The 22,425-nt window shown below is 31.7% G+C and overlaps 1 protein-coding gene and 1 pseudogene across 3 annotated transcripts; both read right to left on the bottom strand.

Annotated features, from left to right (window-relative positions):
- Positions 1–3,481: 3,481 nt before the first annotated feature.
- Positions 3,482–8,344, bottom strand: LOC129291008 (G-type lectin S-receptor-like serine/threonine-protein kinase At4g03230). Of its 3 annotated transcripts, none has more exons than XM_054928088.1 (8): positions 6,875–8,344; positions 6,310–6,777; positions 5,277–5,396; positions 4,920–5,125; positions 4,633–4,843; positions 4,313–4,550; positions 4,068–4,218; positions 3,482–3,986 (listed from the first exon to the last, which is right to left on the bottom strand). In XM_054928088.1, the coding sequence occupies exons 1-8, from the start codon at positions 8,172–8,174 to the stop codon at positions 3,678–3,680; spliced, it is 3,003 nt and encodes a 1,000-aa protein (XP_054784063.1). In that variant the 5' UTR covers positions 8,175–8,344; the 3' UTR covers positions 3,482–3,677. The 3 variants fall into 3 exon arrangements, with proteins under 3 accessions (XP_054784063.1, XP_054784064.1, XP_054784065.1); XM_054928089.1 differs by having other exon boundaries at positions 6,316–6,777; XM_054928090.1 differs by lacking the exon at positions 5,277–5,396 and having other exon boundaries at positions 6,316–6,777.
- Positions 8,345–18,713: 10,369 nt separating this feature from the next.
- On the bottom strand, positions 18,714–22,202 carry LOC129290020 (G-type lectin S-receptor-like serine/threonine-protein kinase At4g03230; annotated as a pseudogene).
- Between the last annotated feature and the right edge of the window lie 223 nt (positions 22,203–22,425).

The raw sequence follows: 22,425 nt of genomic DNA, 5'->3' as shown, positions 1-22,425 counted from the left end.
CAATGAGTGTATAAAAATTTGAATGTGCATAATGCTATTTTTGGCTTGAAATGCAAAATGCAAAGTCAAGAGGGTTTTCGAACTATGAACATGCTTATGCTTTTGGAAAATGAATGTGATGTTATGTATAGGTAAACATGTACTAATGAGAAGTGGATTTTAAGATAAGTGAGAATAATGTTGAAAAAATGATGAGAATGCATGCTTGGGTAGCACACAGTCGTGAGCCCAACGTGATTGTTGTGATAATGAGTAAAAGAAACGAGTGAGTATTGATTATGGCATGATCAGTGGTAGGAGTTTGCCTAGGGACTGGGAGTAAAGAAAATCCATATGATATTTAGACTACCCTCTAGTGCACAGGGATATAACCTTGTCTTACAGTTTGTTGAAGGACTATCTCATAGTTTGTTGAGGGATTAGAACCTACCTATCTCCACCGGTTCAATGAAGAGAACAACCTAGGGTATAAGACACCCCAGAGATTCGAGAATGGGAGAAGCTATGATCCAAGAATGAGTCATGTGATCTTTGACCGGGTCACACCTCACAATTAGTGAGCTTGGATAGTCAATCACATGGACGGAGCTCTAATCAGTGTTATAACCCATGATTTTGGTTTGAGGAAATAAGGAGATATAAGAGTGGTTGATCATTGCCTAAATAAGTATATGACGTGTCACACGTGTGAGTTGTGGCAAGTCACATGAAGAATGAGTCACGGTCACATATCTAAGAATATGGTAACAATGTACCTAATATATATGAGATAAAGAAGCTATTAAATTATAAATTGATAAGTTATGGTATGTATGAGTATGTTTTAAGTGCTTGGTTTCATATGCATGTGTTTGGCATATAATTGATATATAACTGCATAAGATAGGTTTTACCTTGATTACTGAGTGGCTAGACTCACCCTATTCATTTAATATTTTTCAGGCTTTAGCTCTAGTGCTGAGAGGGAGAAAACTTAGGAGGCTAGGAATTAGCAAATTCCTACTGTATGCCTCTAGTTTAAATTTATTTGTGTAATAGTATGTGTTTGCCAATTCTAGATTGCATGCCACTACACTTGCATTATTTTGTTGTTAAAAATGTATTATTTATATTTAGGGCCCTAAGTACTTGTGTATGATATATATATATATATATATACACACACACACACACACACACTTGTTTATAGGGCTATAATACTAGTACAAGTATAGAAATGGATATTTGAACATGTTTTGATTGATTCGGGTGCAATGTAATGCCATTTTGCCTCCTCCTCTGTTTTTGGTAAAAAAGAGTTAAGGAGTGAATTTGTGTTATAATGTGGTTTAAGTATGGGTGATGTATTGTACTGATAGTTCTAAGTTCAATAAACATGGTCCAAGTATTACGAAAGGCTTTTGGCACAAATTGAGGGTTTTGGACACCCATTTTGAGTAAAAGTTGTGAAAAGTGGTTAAAATATATTTGGGTGTCTAACTTCCTGATGTGACTTGTTTTGGAAGTGAAATTCATGCCATTAGCTAGTTCATGTAAAGTGTTTTCCGTAGACACCTAGATCACATCATTCAGACGTCGGACAAAGAATCAAGACGTGTCGAAAGTTCCCCACTTCAGCTGTCAAATGACACCAGAATTTGTTAATTTTTCACGCAACACGCCGCGACGTAGTGTGTACAAGCCATAGCATGTTGCTCTGTCACACATTAAAAGAGTTGTTTTTCACTTGTTTTTAACTTCTATCACTCCTCTGAAATATTCCATGCTTCCGAAACTTGTTTATACTCTGATATAAAAGATTTTGATTGATTTAAACTTTTTATTATTTAAAAACCTTGAGATCCCTTGAATTTTTTGACTAAAGCTTGGTAATCATTTTTATGTATTAATCTTTTAATTATCATGAGTTTTAATGTTAATTATAGTTAGTGAAGTGAAATTTTCTACATAATCCCAAACTTTCATGTATTTGGAAAGAGATAATATGATAACTGTTGTTCAAAGGAGTGATTTTAATAGCACCTTGAGGTTTCCACATTCAGTTTAATCTGATTTCTAGGTTGCTTTTTTCAATAGGATCCCCTAACAATTAAACTATAAGGAAATTCATCCAAGGTTTGCACCAGTTTATATATTCGTCTTAAGTAAACTAGAGTTTTGGAATACTCCCCTTGTTTCCATTATCGATATTCGATACCACCCTCCTCCAACTCCTTATAGGCACGTTCACATTCAACAGTCTCATTATTCTTATAAAAATATAATTTCTAGCCCTAAATGATATCATCGTCTTCATCATGCTTCATAAGGTAGCAAGGTATGCTCAAAGATAGCAGTTTATCTTTGAAAGAGGCTAGCACAGGTCTCCTGTGTCCCCCCCATCTCTTCTTTCTCCTTATCTTTCCATTTTGATTTCTCTCCCTCCGTTCCTCCTGAGAAGACTGGATCTTGCTTGTTCAGAGTCAAACCTGTGCCTACCTTATCATGTTCCTTACCCCCACCACAATCTCCTTCACGTTCCTCCGTTGCACTATCGCTTACAACGTTTCTCTCCATAATGCCTGATCAAATTCTTTTACATTCTTTGACACCTTTTTTTGTAGAATTTAAAATGAGAATTCGTCTCACACACCAAATTTTCCTTCTCCATATTTGTAATTTCCATGATTTAAGAAATAATTAATAATCAAAACGTGTAAGAGCTGTTAACAAAATCTGGACATACAGTCTTCTTTTTTTTAAAAAAAAAGATAAGAAAATAAATAAATATCCTCCCACTCAAATAATGGACTCTTGCCCTAGACTACTAGAGATTAGAGAGTATGAATTCCACAGGGTGTCATATCTCTTTCGCCCTTTTTAGAGCAGTGATAGTTTCTTAGTCTTTATATCTACCACCCCTCAGGTGACATTATCATGTAAAATTCTCCTTGATACTTAACACAAATTCCTCTGATATTTGACAGACAAAAGCTAATATAGTCAATTATTTGGATCTGCATAGCAAATTAGAATTCAGGTTTCCTTCTTCTGGTTTAATTGGAGAAAAAGATGAATCAGAAATCCATCTTCTTAGGTAAAAGGGGGAAAATGGTTGGTTCTTGCTTTAAGACTCGGGAGGACTAAAATCTCTCTCGTGCCAAACATTATCATAACGTCTGACATGGTGGGCTACCACTTCCATCATTTGGTATATAAGTATGCGCAGCTAATAAGGTGATTTATCTTATTGCAAAATTTTATGCCACTCTGGCACTTTCTAGTCTCTAGTACTTGTCCACTTAGATGAAGGCACCTACATAACCTAGTCTACTAGAATATCACTCGGATTTATTGAATATGGTGATCAATGCACCCACTTAGATCAAAGTATTTCCCTCATTTCACTTTGAAAATCATCAATATAATCACAAATTGCATTAGATTACATGAGAAATTTAATAGAGATAAATAGTGTTCTGAAAAGTAATTAGAAGAATAATGAAAAGCAAATATAATACGTTCCTTGAATATATATATATATATATATCTATCAGTGTGTGTGTGTGTGTGTTTATATCTGTAGCGCTTCAAATAGTCACTTTCTTACAAGAGCAGATATACAATAAATTTAATGAAAAGTTGCTTTTAGGTTTTCCAATAGGATTCAATCCAATGTGCATCGAACTCATCATGCACTACCGACCCTCTTGATAGGAAATATCAGTTAGAAGAATTCCTTCAGGTTTACTGGAAGAAGAAGCAGAGCTAGAAAGGCCCCTAGCATTGGTCATAAAAAAGGTTGGTTGCTTTGGATTTGGGAGGCTTGCAATCTCACTTTCAAGCATTATCAGTACCTGTGACATGGTGGGCCTGTCTCCTGGTTCATCTTGTACGCACAATAGACTAACTTGTGCACACTTAATAAATTGGTTTGCATTGCAACTTTCACTTAGAGATCGATCCATCAAATCCACCAAGTTATTCTCTGTCCATAGCCTCCATGCCTGCATATTCATTCACATAAACAGTGAATCACCATAATGCAAAAGAACATTAAACCAAGAGAGGGACAAGATGAAACATACATAACCCAGAAGGCTGGAAGCTTGTTTGGATTGAAAAAATCCTGTGTTCTTTCTTCCACTAATAATTTCAAGCATTACTATGCCAAAACTGAAAACATCTGATTTAATCGAGAAAAATCCATCTAATGCATATTCTGGAGCCATATATCCACTACAAAATGTAAAAAAAAAAACAAAATCATAATGTTTCTTGTAAATATGGTTGAAGATTAATATTCAATAAGGTAAAGACTCGTCAAGCTTACTAAGTTCCAACTACTCTCTCAGTGTTAGCCTCGGTCTCCTTGCCACCAAATATTTTTGCAAGTCCAAAGTCTGAAATTTTTGGTTGCATATCTTCATCTAGAAGAATATTACTTGTTTTCAAATCTCTATGAACCACCCTCAACCTAGAGTCTTGGTGAAGATATAACATCCCTCTAGCAACTCCTAGAATTATGTCAAATCGCATTGGCCAATCCAAAATCACTCTTTGTGTACGATCTGCACCAACATTTACTTTTCTTTAATTTCATCAAACCTGTGTCATGCTTGAAAGTACAGAGAATTAAGCCTTGTAACTTACCAAATAAGAATGTGTCTAAGCTCTTGTTTGGCATGTATTCATAAAGTAATATCTTTTCATCTCCAGTTATGCAATAGCCTTGAAGTTTGACAAGGTTTCGATGTTGAAGTTTGGATATCAAAACAACTTCATTCTTGAATTCCTTCAATCCTTGTGAAGAAACACTTGAAAGCCTCTTTACTGCAATATCTTGACCACCTGGAAGCTTTCCCTGTAACAAATATTCTCCATACAGCATGTCTCTAAAGTTTAAAAATCAATTAAGAAAGTGGAGCTGAATCAATCACCTTGTAGACAGGTCCATAACCCCCCCGTCCAAGCTTGTTCACATCTGAGAAATTATCTGTAGCTAATAGGATGCTATTAAAATCCAAATAAGATACCTCCATCCCTTCATTGTCTTTTTCCTCTGATCTCTCAGCGTCTATCAAATCTTTGAGATATCTCTCACTGTCATGTAAGCTATCTCTTGTTCTTTGAGTTTTTCCCTTTTCTGAACACGCATAATAGATGCAAACATAAACACAAAACACAAACACGGGCTTATAACATGATGAAATTTAAGATGTCCAATTATAATCTTAAGCGTCAGATTGTGTTGAACGCTTAGACGTCTGTAAGTAAAAAAAAAAAAAGGTTATTACCTTGCTCAAAGGCTAATTTTCTTCTCCAAAAATAAGCAGAAGTAATAATGCAGGCAAATAAAATCAAGCTTGAAAATGTCACAGCAAGTATCAAAGTTTTATTGTTTCTTCTTGGAGATTCTGTTGGCAAAGGAAATGTATTAGCTTCTGCACAAGAGATTGAGGAATGCCATTGAAACTGTAAAATCAACCTGCACTTTATCAGTGGACTCTAATAATAATAATAATAATAATAATAATAATAATTTCTTGAGCACTTTGGAGTGTAGAGAATTAGTATATATTTAAGCCTCACAGCAATCTGAGCATAGAAGGGTTAGCCTAACTGCTTTCAGTTACGGCTTGTCAGGAGTAGTTAAACTTCCATTTTTCTATCTATTACACTTGGTTATATTGAAGATTGATGAAAATACCATCAAATCATTCTTCTATATTATTAATATTATTAAGATGTTCAAATGTGAGTGGACTTGAATTGATATGGAATGTTTCACATTATATGAAATTGAGTTTAATAACTAATACATAATAAAATAAAATGATTTATAAACTTGAGTTTAAAGGTTTCAAGCTAAAATGGTGCATTGGATTCCCAAATATATGAGTTGAGGGTTACCATAAGAGTATTATTTCTTTGTTACTTCTATATCATCTAGGGGTGATCCATACCCAGTAAATTAACTGAATGGTTATTGCGGTCTCAAAGCTAAAACAGAGAAATTCAGTATCCTTACCGAGTACGTACCAATCAATTTGGCTCAAACTAAGTTCAGGAATAATCATGAAAGAATCCCAATACCAATGACAAGAGAGAAGGTTATTCTTATCCGTCCGCAAGGAATTCAAATATCAATTTTTGGCAAGTAATGTTGCCTCATACTGAACGCTTCTTCGCTTGTTAATTCCTATTCAAGCTAAGTTAGCATCCAAATCTGTTTCAGGGCTTCAATACACTTGGAGAGCTGTCAGGTTTAGTATATATTGGCTCTCTAACATGGAGAATTTAGGACAAAATAGAATAATGTGTTAATACCTTTACCTTGTGTACAGCTTAAATTGAGGCCATTCCATTGATAGTTTTTATCGCAGAGGCATCTTCCATTTGCATTTCTGGTTACATTGCAAGTTGAATGAGGCCAGTTCTTGCAGTCTATAGAGTTATTACAAGGAGGTTCATTTGGGGGAACCCAATCAATATTTAGCATCTTGACTTCTTCATCATCATTGCACTGTTGAGTTGCACTGAATGGCAGAGCAACCCGATGCCCCAGATCGTTTGCAGCGCAATCATACGAATCACTGATTTGAATAGAAAAGGATCTCTTGTCTGGATCAATATTAGTTACTCTAAAACTCTCGTTTCCAACAATGAAGTGAACCTGCCCGGTTGGCAAGTCGCATTTGAAATTGGAGTAAATAGGATCACCACAACTTGGATCAGTGCTCAGCGGATAAGGAATCGCGTATGCACCGCATGGTTTGCACGTTCTTGCAGTTGGTTCTGTACCAATTTCATATTAGACAATCTAAGACAATATTGATTAATTAAAGTAAGCATTCTATTTGCAGAGATGAGATGGTAAAAATAAATGATGTACCTATATCTGGTATGTTTACCAGGACAGAAAGATTAAAGCCGAGATCAAACCCTTCTTGAACAGTAGGTAAATCAGAAGTCCAAATGAAACACGTGAAGAAACTACTACGAGAGACATTTCTCAATGCATCATATGAGTAAGCGGTGCAAGAGGGGCACCCATTGAGGCACTTGGATCGGCACTCTGTTTCATTTGCTGCGATGACTTGTTTGTCTGGTTTTCTCACTTTCACCTTCTTCAAGTCGATGAATTTTGTGTTTTGCCCGCAAGATTTTGTTTTTTGGAAACACCCTCCAGACTCAGAGGACGGAATCTGATTCTCCCCCCGCGACTTAAATCCGGGCAAACATCTACAGAACGGCGAATTATTCATATTGCAACTGCCGAAGTTCCCACAGACGTTATATCTATTGCATTTTTCAGCTGGCTCGTGCCATGGGGACAACCATCCTCCAACTCCGATATTATCCCACTGCCAAAGCTGTACCGCTCCTGTATAATTCATCACTAGCCTTGCATACCCAAAATCAGAAGGAACTGTCCATGCTGACATGTTTTTGCTTTTATAAGTAGTAGGTCTTAGGGTGAAGTTTGTCAACAGCGAAATTATTTTTCCTTCGGCGCCGAAATCTTGGCGTGTTTCGCCTGCCCAGTAAAGCTGGGTTTGGTTTGTGTAGATTGAATAGAGGCTTTCCCCTGTTTTTCCCATTGCAAACGAGAATTTGCCAGTCCCGGGATCATTAGTGGCTCTCCAAGAAGTCAAGACTAAATCTTTATACATTCTCATGCCCACCAGAAATGTGTCCGTAGGGTGTTCGAAGCTTTGCCAGTAGGTCACTTGTAATTGATCGTCTCCTAGAAGCAAATTCCCAGTATCCATAAGCTTCACAGTCAGGTTTGCGAGAGAAGATATTTGTTCAGGTCTGTAAGACCAATAAGGTTTTCCGTCTGTATCTAACACTGTGAGATTTCCATCTTGGGATATTTGAAAAATCCCAGATGTCGAATCAGGGATGGGGTTGTCTCTGTTAGCAACCCAGACAACTGTTTGTGGTTCTTTCCCATGATACCATATTCCTAGGTATCTGTTTTTGCTCCCAGGAGGGGAAAAGAAACCCAGTTCAAAGTGTTCTCTATCTGAAATGAGATTGGAATAATCATTTTCACTGTCTAATAGCCTTCCACCCATCTTCAAAGTATCGCCGGCTAAGCAGGGAGGAGGAAGACATAGTAAAAAAATATGAAGCAGAAAAACAGCTATCATGTCAGGACGTAAGAGACGATAAAGGATTATTCTCATTCAGATCCTTCTTCTGGCTTCTGCGGCAAGTAACTACATTCAAAGCAAACTATGCGCGCGCATGCGAGGGCACACAGAAACAGATCGAAACCCAAAATTGGTACGCCACTTATAAAAAGTTTTCTGCAGTGTGAAGAGGATTCAATTGCTAGCATGCAAGTCAAGGTCGTCGTCTCGTTTACTTATGAGAGAAAAAGAAAAAGGATTTTCTCTTTTTGGACATACTTTCATTTTTATATAATTTTTTTAATTTTTTTTAGAGATATTTTATAATTTATTAAAATGACTATAACAAAGTCAAAGTCGTCGTCTGGCCTTTTGCTAGCCTCCATTCCATCCTCCAGTTGTTCTTTTTACTTTTCTCCTCGGGAAACTCGTGGGCGTTATGACTGTTCGATGATTTGCTTTTCTGATCGCTTGATCATAATGTAATCATACTCTCAATTGGTGATAAGAGAATATCTTTCCAATCTAAAATATAAATAATCTTTTTTTAAAAAAAATTATAGATCAATAAAATTTTTATTTTTATAAAAATATATATTATTTTTTATTTTAAAAGAATAACATAAAGGTCTTAAAAAAATTAATTAATTTATATTAAGTCTTAAGTGCCAAATTTCATGAATTTTGTAATTTAAATATGATGAATTTGTAATTTATATTTTAAATTTTAATAGAAAAAATAAACTTGTTTATTGTTCAATAATGTTAAAATTTAAAAAATAAATTATAAATTTATCACAACAAAATTACAAAATTAAAAATCAAACTTACAAATTTTTAAAGCTTGACACTTAAAATTTAGATTAAATTAATTAATTTTTTTGAGATTTCTATGTCATTTTTCTTTCTATGTTTACCATTAATCTCAATTATTTATATATTTCATGATGGATGAGATAAATTTATGCAAATATTTATGTTAATATATATAAGGGTTTAGATTAATCCAAGCCCTCATGGCCCAAAAAAAAAATATTAATGCAAGCCCTTTTTTCCTAGCTAAAAAGGCCCAGCTCATATGTGATGGGGCCTAAAAATTCTTTTCTTTTTTTTTTTTCCAAAACTAATATTTTATCAAGTCTAGGTATCAGCCATTCAAAAGTTGTTTTTTAATTAAGTTTGTCATTATAATACTATACATTTATGCTCTAAACTACAAATTAGATCGTTCTAAAATTTTGAAACAAGTAATACGGTCATAATTTTAAAGTATAAATACATATATTATATTTTAAATTTAATCCAAAATATAAAATATCATAATTTTTCATGATTAAAATAAATATTCCCTCCGAATTTTTTTTATAAATCACCTTCTAGAAAGTTTTATTGATCCTTTATATAAATTATTTTCTCTTAGTTTTTGTAATATTTTATTTACAATTCTAAAACCACCCTCTAACAAATTCTTAAAAAAAGTGTAATATTTCAATTTTAAAAAAAAACTTTTTTCACACATTAATTTACTCTTTTTCTAATGTAGTGACAAAATTAAAAAGTGAATTATTTTTGAAACAATTTTATTATTCTAATGTAATCTCAAGCACATGATCGCTTGAAAGTTTGTAAGCAAATATATATATATATATATATAACCTTGTTTAAAGGCTATTTTTCTTCTCCAAAAATAAGCAGAAGTAATAATGCAGGCATTGAAATGTCGAGGCAAATATCAAAGTTTTAGAGTTGTTTCTTCTTGGAGACTCTGTTGACAAAGGAAATGTATTAGCTTCTGCACCAGAGATTGAGGAATGCCATTGAAATTGTAAAATCAATCTGCACTTTATTTGTGGGCACTAAAAATAATGATAATAATTTCTCGAGCATTTTTGCAGTGTGGAGAGGATGCAATTGCTAGCATGCAAGTCAAGTCCGTCGTCTCGTTTAATTATGAGAGAAAAAGAAAAGGAGTTTTTTTTTTTAGAGGCATAATTTCATTTTTATATAATTTTTTTCAAATTTCTTGAGAGATGTTTTATTATTTATTGAAATGACTATAACAAAGTCAAAGTCGTCGTCTGGCCTTTTGCTAGCCTCCATTTCATCCTCCAGTTGTTCCTTTTACTTTTCTCCGCCGGGACTCGTGGTCGTTATAACTGCTCGATGATTTGCTCATCTGATCGCCTCTCATAATGTAATCATACTCTGAATTGATGATAAGAAAATATCTTTTCAATCTAAAATACAAATAATCTTTTTAAAAAAATTATAAATAAATAAAATTTTTATTTTTATAAAAATATATATTATTTTTTATTTCGAGAGAATGACAAAGAGATTACAAAAAAATTATTTAATTTAATTTAGATTTTAAGTATCAAACTCTAAAAATTTACAAATTCGGTTTTTAATTTTGTTATTTCTTTGAGATAAATTTATAACTTGTATTTTAAATTTTAATAGAAAAAAATTATTTAGTATATTCAATAATGTTAAAATTTAAAAAATAAATTATAAATTTATTACAATAAAATTACGAAATTAAGAATTGAACTTACAAAGTTTTGGAGTTTGACTTAAAATCTAGGTTAAATTAATTAATCTTTTTGGGGCTTCTATGTCATTTTCCCTTCTATGTTTATTATTAATCTTAATTATTAATGTATTTTATGAGGGTGAGATGAATGTATACAAATATTTATGTTAATAAATATAAAGATCTAGATTAATCCAATCCCTTTTTTCCTAGCTTAAAAAAAAATAGTCCGGCCCAACTCTTATGTGTTGGGGCCTAGAAATAGTGTTTTTTTAATAAAAAATATTTTTTTTTAAATCTAGTTATCGCCGATTCAAAAGTTTTTTTTTAATTAAGTTTGCCATTATAATACTATACATTTATGCTCTAAACTACAAATTAAATCGTTCTAAAATTTTGAAACAAATAATACAATCATAATTTTAAAGTACAAACTATAAATATATATTTTAAAATTTAAATTCAATCCAAAAATATAAAATATCATAATTTGCCATGATTAAAATAAATATTCCCTCCAGATTTTTTTTAATAAATCACCTTTTAGAAATTTTTATTGATCCTTTATATAAATTATTTTCTCTTGGTGTTTGCAATCTTTTATGTACAACTCTAAAACTATCCTTTAGCAAATTCTAAAAAGAAGTGTAATATTTTAATTTTTAAAAAAACTCTTTTTACACATTAATTTACTCTTTTTCTAATGTAGAGAAAAAATTAAAAACTGATTTATTTTTAAAATAATTTTATTATTCTAATGTAATCTCAAGCAGGATCGCTTGAAAGTTTGTGAGCAAATATATATATATATATATATATATAAAATCTTGCTCAAAGGCTATTTTTCTTCTCCGAAAATAAGCAGAAGTAATAATGCAGGCATTGAAAATATTGGCAAAGGAAATGTAAGATATATTTTAAAAGATTTATTTGATCTTATTTATAAGTCGCGATGCGGCTTTTCAAATAATATTTAAAAAGTATTTTTAAAACTACTCTTCATGTGTGTGAGAGAGAAAATAATATAGTATTACTTTTTAGATACAATATAGGAGCATATTTAAAATTCTATATATTTTTATTTTTTATACTTTTTTTTGTATTGGTATTGATGAAATTGATAGAAATGACTTATAAAAAGAACTCGAGAAGTATGTTTCTATAGTTCTATCTATTACACTTGCAAATACTGAAGATGGATGAGAATACTGTCAAGTCATTCTTCTATATGTGTGTGCGTTTATATATTGACACAATATCCTCTCATTCCTATGATTCATTTTTTGTTTTTTTTTCTCTAAATAAAAAATGGGGAAAGTTTCAATGTTTGTAAAATGAAAGTAAAAAAGTGCAGTAGATTCTTTAGCCCCATATGGAAGCCAAATATTTGAGTTGGGTATTACCATGAGATTATGATTCCTTTGTTACTCTTATATCATCTAGGCATGATCTGCATCTAGTAAGTTAACTGAATGGTTGTTATTGACTCAAAAAGCTGGAATAGAGTGACTCAGTATGCTTACTGAGCTCATATGAATCAATTTGGTTCAAATTAGGTTGAGGAATAATCAAAAAAGAAAGAGTGTCAATATTGATTACAAGAGAAAAGGTTATTCTTATCAGTCTACAAGGAATCCAAATATCAATTTTCAGCAAGAGAAGTAATATTGCCTAATATTGTTTCAATAGAAGTCCTAATCCCGATGTTGACGCTTCTTCACTTGTTAATTCTTATCCAAATTAGCATTCAAATCTGTCTCAAGGCTCCAATAAACTTGGACCGCTATTAGGTTTAATATATATTGTCCCTCCAATATGAAGAATTCTGGAGATTAAAAAAAAGGGAGTAAATGTGCATTTTTGCTTTTAAAGTATTCTTTGAGGAGCATCCATCACCTTAAATTATTGATTGAAATAATTTTGCCTTTAAAGTAAATAAAATAAAGCATTTTTGCCTACCTCATTAAATTTCATAACAGTCAACGTTTGAGTCTTAATATTTTTAACAATAAACGTTGGAAATTTGATTGTAAAAATAAAAATGCTTCATTTTAATTACTTTAAAAGAAAAATTTTCCAAAGAATTATTTAGGGTGTTGGGATTTCCTCAAAAAATATCAAGAACAAAAATACTCTATCCGGTCTTATTTATAAGTCATTTCTATTAATTTTATCAATGCTAATATAACAAAAATATAAGAAATAATTATAATTGAAATTCTAAAAGTAATCCTCAATGAAAAGGCAAAAAGTACAGTTAATATAATATTATTTTTTAATATTTCTCTCTCATTTTAAAAATATGAGACTAAAAAAGTTGCTCAATTTTCTGGCAGGAGTTGAAAAATACTAGTGGGTAAATTTTGAAAAAGCTAGCTCCCTTTGAGAGGGAGTCAAATGCAGAATAAAAAAAATAAAATAAAAGCACGGAATGTTCAATCTTTACCGTGAAAAAATGCTTCATTTCCTTTGATTTAAATGCTCCAATCAATAAGAAAAATAGTGAGGACAACAGCACCATTTACTTGGGACTTAAATGTTCCTTCCATGTGTGAGAATATTTAGCTAGACAATAATGAAAATAAAGATCAATATATTACAATCAAAGAAAAAAGAAATTATAAGGACATCTCTTTTTATAAAATTTATGAGTATTTTCATATAAAATTTATATTGTGAAAACTTATAAGAAAAAGATGAATAATAAAAATATAAACCATTCGTATATTTTAAATAGAGGCCATTCCATTGATATTTTTCATCGCAGAGGCACCTTCCGTTTTCATTTCTAGTCGCCTTGCAAGTTGAATAAGACCAATCCTCACATTCTATGGGGTTATTATAGGGAGGTTCACCTTAGGGGAGAGAGAGGAAGGGGGGAGAGAGAAGGAGAGGTGCTGACCGCAAACCACAGACGCGGAAGGAGAGAAGGATGGTTGAATGGTAATGCCAATAAAGCCATGCATCAAGTGGGTCCCACCCGACACTCTCCTAATGCTTTTTGTCGTTTTTCTCATTGCTCGTGGGTCCCATGTTAAGTCAGCTTGACTTAGCTATTGCTGAGAAGAGGGTATCTCCGTTTTCCTTCCCTCCATTTCCGTCCATTTTTCTTTCATTATCTTTAGATCAAAATTTTAACGATTTAAATTAAAATTTTGATAAAATTTTTATTTTATTTTATACAATGATATATAAATAAATTTAAATTATTAAATTTTAATCTAAAACATTTAAAACTATAATATTTTATTTATATATTTCATATAAAATGAAAATAATAATTTTATTAAAAATTAAATCTAAATCATTGAAAAGTTTTAATTCAAGGTGATGGGAGAGAAACGGAAGAAAATGGTGGGAAGGGAAATGGAGACACTTTCTTCCCTTCGGTTGCAGTGCTCATGGTGATGGTCACATCATAAATAATCTGAACTGTTCAGAGTTTTAATTTAAATGATCTAGATTTTTATATTTTATTTTGTATTTAATAAAATAAAAATTATAAATTTTAATAAATCTATCCTATATTAATCTAGACAATATAAATTTAATTTGAATGATAAATTTAATATTAAATATTTTTATAATTTTTATAAATTAATTATTCAGATATATTCTGGACAGTCTAGATTTAAAATTAAATTATTTTTAAAAATTTTAAAAATTTTTATTTTATAGATATACTATTAAAAAATAAAAATAAAGATAATCTTTAAAATGGAGTTTTAAAAAAATTAAAAAATTATAATTTAAAAATTTAAATTTAGATTGTTCAGAATATATCTGAATAATTCATTTATAAAAATTATAAAAATATTTAATATTTAATTTATTATTTAAATTAAATCTGTATTATTTAAATTGATAATAGAGTAAATTTATTAAAATGTATAATTTTTATTTTATCAAAATACAAAATAAAATATTAAAATTTGAACAATCTAAACGGTTCACATTGCTCGTTATATAATGAGTACTGAAACCGTCGAAGCAAACAACGCACATAATAAGATGAACCGAACATCAAGAACTGGAAGTTGTTTAATCTTCCATTTCTTCTTAACCATGGGTGGGATTTCGTTGTTCAAATACTTGTCCAGATGGACTCGCATAGAGGACGCATCAGTTCGTCTTTCTCACTGCATTCAAACTTCCTCATATTCTTTTTCTGAAATTATTAACAGAGTCAAATATTTGATCATGAAAAATTAAATTATTACCTTCGAACACACGTTTAGGGAAGCAAACAGATGTGCGGACATGTTCGCTCACCTAGTCTCTCAGGATAATCTTAACTTTATTATTTACAATCATTCGCCCTCAAAATGAAAATCCCTTATAAAATTTAATAAAACCTGATTTTATTCAACTTTTACACGAAATTTTCGTGTCTTTGTATTAAAAAAAAATAAAAAAACTTCCTCACATTTCATCCTTGTCTTGCATCAGACGGGTTTGCCCCATTCTTCTCATTCGCTGGGCCCACGCTTGTCCTCTCTGTTTTTTTTTCCCTCGTGTTATATTTAGATTCATATTGTGCGTGATGTGGTCGTCCATCATCGACGTCGACGGGACATGCATGGGTTCGTCTTGACCCCCATTGCAAATATGAACTGTTCCCATTTTTAATTTCATTGCACTTTAATCTTCAATTATTTATTATTTATAAATTTAAAATATAAATATATTTTAATAATAATATGCGTACTCATAAAATTCTTATTCTCATAAAAATATATAATATTTTGTTATTTTAAATTTTAATTTATGACCAGTAATAAAAGATAATAAATTCATAGATACAATAATTTAAGTGAATAAATACAAGGTATAAAATGAGAATTTTTTTTTTATATAGACTAACTTGCTAATATTTTGAAATCAAGATTAATTAATAGAAAATACTTATATTTTGAAAATCGTTATTTGGCCAAAAGCAATATCATGATTATTTCTAATATATTTCTTCTTCTAGTTTTTTAAAATCATAAAATTGTAAACAACGCCAGCTTGCCTCTTTGCTGGATGGTTGGGGTTATGTTCCCTCTCATCTAGTTCGTGATGAACATGGCAGGGAGATTTCCAATCCAGCTTTTGAGGTTCATGAACAACTAGATTCAGCGCTTGTGTTGTGGCTCTTAGCGTGGATGTCTCCAAGCATGTTGCCAGAACTTGTTGGCTTGAGACGGCAGCTCAGATTTGGTCGAAACTTAATCACTTATGCTCTAGTAAATCTCATTCTAGAATTTTGTACTATAGAATTTGTTGTCTAATAAGAAAAAGGGTGAATTAAGTTTGCTTGATAATCTAACAAATATTAAGTCTATTTGCAGTCACCTTGCTCTACTTGGTGAACCTGTACCTGAGAAAAATCATGTGTCCTGTATTGTGAATGGTCTCACCACAGAATATGAGACTATCATAGCAACTATTAATGCCTCTAAGCCACGGTTTGATCTTGATACTATGTTGATAATGCTTCAACAATGTCTCTTCGACTTCTATAACGCTTCAAGGAAGAAAAGTAACACTAACAAATCTTTTAGGTGCTATTTAATATGAAGGATTGGAAAGGCGAGATTAGATAGTACCTCTTTTTTATGTTTGGTATGATGTAACAAAAAGTTTAATTCCAATTCCAATTCCATCCAAATAAAATTACTAAATACCACTACCTCTTGATGAAATTAATCTTGAGATTGATATTTTTCATACCAAATTACTCCCATTCGCTTACTCCCCCCTCTCCCCCTACCCTCTACCATGTCTGTCTCCTCTCTCTCATCTCGCTCCCCCTTACCTTCTCATCTCTCTCCCCTTAACCAAATAACCTCCCTTACACTAGCGTTGCGTTGTCCGACATGTTAAGAGTTTGACTTTGATTTTTCTTTATTCATCTTCCTCCCTTCCCTGTCCCTTTAGGTCCAAATCTAGATCGTGTCCTTGTTGTTTATGGGTCACGAGCAATGTGGTAGAAGCAAAGGTAGGGGAAAACCAAGCCGCCCTCTATAGAGATAAAGAGGAAGGGAGTTTAAGTATGGCGCAATTTGTTTATGCTCCTCGTCCCTTGAAATTGTTTGCATATTTTCTCCAGATTTCTAATTTATGTTCCATAAATTCCTAGGTGGTGGTTATTTGTTCATTGACAACTTTTTCAAATTGCAACAAAGTGAAGCACAATGTAGCTGATGGAGGGAATAATAGTTTGGGTATGCCTAGAAAATTTAGGTGAAAGGAGGAAGATGAGGGTACTTGTGTTTTTCTTGTAATTTATTTTTTGTTTAATTCCATACACATTTTTTTTAAATCCCATGGTATTTTGAAAATCATTTTAAAACTTATTCCCACTTTCAATTCCAATCCTTTAAAATGCGATCCTCCATATCAAACAAGGCCTTAGCTTAATAGTCGTGATGGTGAAAATAGTATTAATTGACTAAGCAAATTTACTAATGAAATTACTCATTTTCAGGGGACGTGATTATTAAATTAGGGAGTGGCTGAAGCAGCCGCTAAAATTAAAGTATTTCTCACCTTGCACTTCTAAAAATTTAAACCATAAGATAAACACATGTGGCAAGATTACATGAACAATCTTTAACAGATATAATTTCTGTTAATAAACGAAAAAAAGCTACTAAACGATAAGAGGAATGGTGAAAAGCAAAAACCACCAGAAACCATACACACACCCCCCCTAAAATAATAATAGCGAAATGCAAACATAAATACATATTGAAAGGGTTTTTGACTACCCATTAGCATCCATAGTACATCGAATTCCTTCAAGTAAAGCCGATAATTCAGACGGGGCGGGCTTATTCAGGTCGGGCTCAATTCGGGCTGGGCTTATTCAAATCGGGCTTAAAGAATATTATTTTTTCTAAAAAACCCATATAGCCAAGCCCGACCCTAACACCTTCGGACTTCTGGCTTATTAGGGCCGTCTCGAATACTCGAAACTTTTTTAAAAATATTTTTTATTTTTTAATCAATTTTAATTTTTAAATAATTTTATTAAGCATAAAATATTTTTTTAACTTAAAAGGAATAAAAAAATAATAACTTATTAAATTTGTAGTTAAGTACTTAAGTAGCTCTGTTACTATTTTGTTGTATTATGTGTAATTAATTCATGAATGTTTCCTTTACTTGTAAATTGATGTCTTATTTATTTAAATATTTCCCTTATCATAGCTATATAAAAATATTTATATATTTTAATTGAATCATATTATTTAATTATGATCAAGTTAATCTCAATTCAACTACAGTTAGACCACTAATTTAAAATTATTGTCCTAATTAGTTTAAAGTTTTTACCAACTATTAGATAAATTGTAGTTTTTGTTTTTAAGAATATGAGAAAATAGCCATCATTATATTATATAAAATAAAATTATTTAAATATGGGTAAAATACTATTTTTTTAAATTTTTTCTTTAACCTTTTATACTATTTAAGTCCTATATATAAATGGTATTTACTTTAGTTCATTCTTAATTTTTAACTAAGTCTGACGTGGATGATAATCAACTAATTATCTAAAAATATTATTTTATTTATTATGTTTGTTTAGTAGTAGAGCCAAAATTTGTACCTGCCCAAATTTTATTTTTAAAATTATTTTTAATTTAAAATTAATTATCTTATTTTATAAAAAATATAAAATATAATTTTTTGGACAAGAAAATGGTGTATATGACTCAATTTTTCTAAAAAAAAGATTGAGTCTTGAAGTATAAAAATTAATATTAAAATATATTTTAATTATTATTTTGAGATATTTTATTTGATTAAAAATTATAAAAATAGGAAAATATAATATTTTTATTTTTTTAAAAATAATTATAGTAATACACTCAAATAGTAATAATTTTCTTGGGCCTATTTGAGCCGTCCAAATAGGCCCGAACAATAAAAAATTATTATTTTATTCAGGCTCGGGCCTAAATTTTTCGAGCGAGTTCTGATTGACCCATTAGACTTGGCCCAAATTATCAACCCTACCTTCAGGTTTACTGGAAGAAGAAGCTATGTTTGAAATGCTGCTGTCTCTACTCATAAAAAAAGGTTGGTTGTTTTGGAATTGGGAGGCTGGCAGTCTCGCTTTCAATCATTATTAGTACCTGTGACATTGTGGGCCTATCCCCTAGTTCATCTTGCACACACAGAAGATTAACTTGTGTACACTTGATGAATTGATTTACATTGCAGCTTTCTCCTAAAGAATGGTCCATTAAATCCAGCAGTTTATGCTCTGTCCATAACCTCCATGCCTACATATTCTTTCACATAATCAGGGAATCCCCACCATGCACATAAGAACAATATGTCAAGTAGGGTGTTCACGGGACGGGACGGGACCGAGACACCCTAGTCCCGTGTCCCGTCCCAAAAAAAAGATCAGAACTAAATTTTGATCCCGTGTCCCGTCCCGTTCCGAAAGTTATCCTGTCCCGTTAAGAGTCGGGACGGGATCGGGACAAGATCGGGACGTCCCGATAAATGGAATAATATTGAAAAAAGATCTGGGTAATAACGTTTATTAAAATTTTAAATCATATAATTTATTAAGTTTAAAATTAAAACAATACAAGCACATAAATAACAATAATTTAAAATTAGTTATTGAATTATATTAATCACAACTACATATTATATTTATAATAACAAATATAAGTGATCTTTATGCTATAAGATTAGCAACAATAGGCAAGTCAAACACAACATTAAATCATTGTTCTTCTACTTTAATGAAGATGTACTAAGCTAATTACTCTTCTAAAAATAAGCAAGAAATATGTTATAAATAAAAGTTATTAAATAGATAGATATAAGAATAAATTATATTAATATAATTAATATATTATAAAGAAAGATATTGCCATGTTTACTCCATGCCATTAAAATTATCAATATAAAAAAAACTTTAGTTTTAAATAAGAATTACAAGTATTAAAATTATAATTGATATAATTAATATAAGTATAAATTATATTAATATAATTAATATATTTAAAATAAAAAATAATATATATAATATTCGAGACGGGACGGGACGTCCCGATGATAATCCCGTGTCCCGTCCCGTCCCGAACCCCTTTCCTGTCCTGTCCCGTAAAGTCCCATCCCGATATGATCGGGACGATACCGAGCCAGTCAGGACGGGTCCAGACTGAACACCCCTAATGTCAAGAGAGGAATAAGATGAAACTTACATAACCCAAAAGGCTGGAAACTTGTTTGGATTGAAAGAATCTCATGTTCTTCTTTCTGGTGATAATATCAAGCACCACCATGCCAAAGCTAAAGATATTTGATTTGATTGAAAATAATCCATCTAATGCATCTCTAGGGCCATATAATCACTATATAAAGAGGAAAAAATAGAAAATTGTAACTCTCTTATAGAGGAAGTTAAGGACTAATTTCATTGCGATCAAACAACTTTGTCAAGTTTACTAAGTTCCAACTATTCCTTCAGTGTTGGCCTCAATTTTTTTGCGTCCATATATTCTTGCTAAACCAAAGTCTGAAATTTTTGGTTGCATTTCCTTATCCAAAAGAATATTGCTAGCTTTTAAATCTTTATGAATCTCTCTCAGTCTAGAATCTTGATGAAGATATAGCATTTCTCAAGCAATTTTTAAAATTATGCCAAACTGCATCTGCCAATCCAAAATCACACTTCGTGTAGGATCTGTGTCAGACATTTTCATTTTCCAAAGTTCATCAACCCCTTGTGAAGCATTGGAAGAAGTATTATAATTTCAAAAAAGTACTGGAAGTGGTAAAAGAATTTGAATCCGATACTGTACCAGGGAGATGAGCATTCTAGTGCTCGACATGGGAGATGAGAACCATGCTCATCTTTCTCATGTCATGTCCATGTTTGGGTTTAATTTTTTATTTTCATGATAAAATCATTATTATTTTTGTTAACTGTTCTTGGATTATTTTTCTTTTAAATTTTGTTTCTTTGAAAATAACAAAAACCAAAATTTATGGAAAAAAAAAATACAATTTGAGCCGCTTAAATCAATTTAGAAATGAAAACCAAAACCAATCAACAATTAAAAATTAGTGCATTTAAAACTGACCGAACAATAATGCATCTAAAGTCTTGTTTGACATGTATTCATAGAGTAAGATCTTTTCATCCCCAGTTATGCAATAACCCCACAATCTGACAGGATTCCGATGCTGTAGCTTGGATATCAAAACAACCTCATTCTTGAATTCCTTTAAACCTTGTGATGAAACATTTGAAAGCCTTTTTACCGCCATATGATGTTCGCCTGGTAGTATACCTTATAGAAAAGAAAGAGCATATCCATAATCCATTGCCCAAAATTAAATTGTCAAGTAAGATGAGTCAGTTACTCAACTACTTTGTAAACAGGGCCATAACCTCCTCATCCAAGCTTGTTTGCATCTGAAATATTATCAGTAGCACCTAGTATGGTTTCAAAATCATAATATGGAACCTCTATGCCTTCATTGTCATCTTCTTCTAGTTCTTGCAAGTGTAGCTATCAAATCCTTCACCTGTCTTTCGCTGTCATGCATGCGCCCTCGAACTCTCTGAACTCTTCCCATGTCTGAGTAATCTGAAGAGAATTGTAAAATAGTATAATTTCTGTTGCTTGAAGAAAAACAGTAAGCAAGCAATTCATAATTCTTAATAACTTAAACTAGTACCTTCCTTATGGGCTATTTTGCTTTTCCATATATAGGCAAAAACAATTAAACAACAATGCATGCCACGAAAGCCGCGCTTGAAAGAGTTACTACAAGAATTAATTTAGTGAGAGGTTTTTTGCTTCCAGACGACTCCTGTGACGTGGGAAGGACACCTACAAAAGGAAAATTGATCTTGATCGAAGCATTGAAAAAAAAAAAGCAGGACTAGAGAAGATGCCAGAGGTAAGTGATATAAAAGGCTAACTACCTCCGAAGATGCAAGTTAAATTTGAGTTGTTCCAGAATAGTTTGCATCACAAAGGCACCATTGTTTTCCATCTCTTGAATTACTGTTGCATGTTGAATGTAGCCAATCGTTGTAGTCTGTGGAGTAATCACAGAGAGGTTCTAATGGTGGTAGCCAACTAACCTCTATTTCATCTTCAGCAGAGCACCAGTCTGTTACATTAAATGGTAAGTCAACCTTAACTTTTTTCCTTTGATCTTGGTTATCACAGAAGTTGATGAACTCATTTTAGTTTGGATTCGCAACTTTCGATTATCTGGGTCTATTTTGGATACCCTAAAAAACACACCTCCAGACAGATTAAAGCTAACCTCGCCTGTTTTTGTTGTGTTGATGCAGTTTAACTTGAAGTACGAGGGATCTCCGCAATCTGGTCCCGTGCTTTGTGGATATGGAATTATTGTTGTCCCGCAAGGTTCACAGGTTTTGGCAGTTGATGCTGCAAAAGTTACAATTGATGAGAAATCAATTTCAGTTTTCTGGTGTTCGTAAATCAAGAACTAGAAGATTCTTCCTACATAACTAACACATTACATGTTTCCAGGATCCTCATGTTTTGCTTAAGAAAAATTATGATACTATCACTAGTAATAATTGAAATTAGATCTTAGATATTGATAAATATGTTGAGTGAAAATGGGCCCATTTAGATACTTTGTGAACCATACAAATATTTAATAAAATTGATAGATGCATTTATAAGATAGTTAGACATGTGTATCAATATAATTCACAACCAGAGGTTTGTGAAAGAGAAAGAAGTATTATGTGCACAA

Source organism: Prosopis cineraria, unplaced genomic scaffold (genome assembly GCF_029017545.1).
Source record: "Prosopis cineraria cultivar Desert tree isolate PC_DT_omini unplaced genomic scaffold, ASM2901754v1 PC13, whole genome shotgun sequence".
NCBI classification, from domain to species: Eukaryota; Viridiplantae; Streptophyta; class Magnoliopsida; order Fabales; family Fabaceae; genus Prosopis; species Prosopis cineraria.
This window is presented reverse-complemented; position numbering and strand designations above follow the sequence as displayed.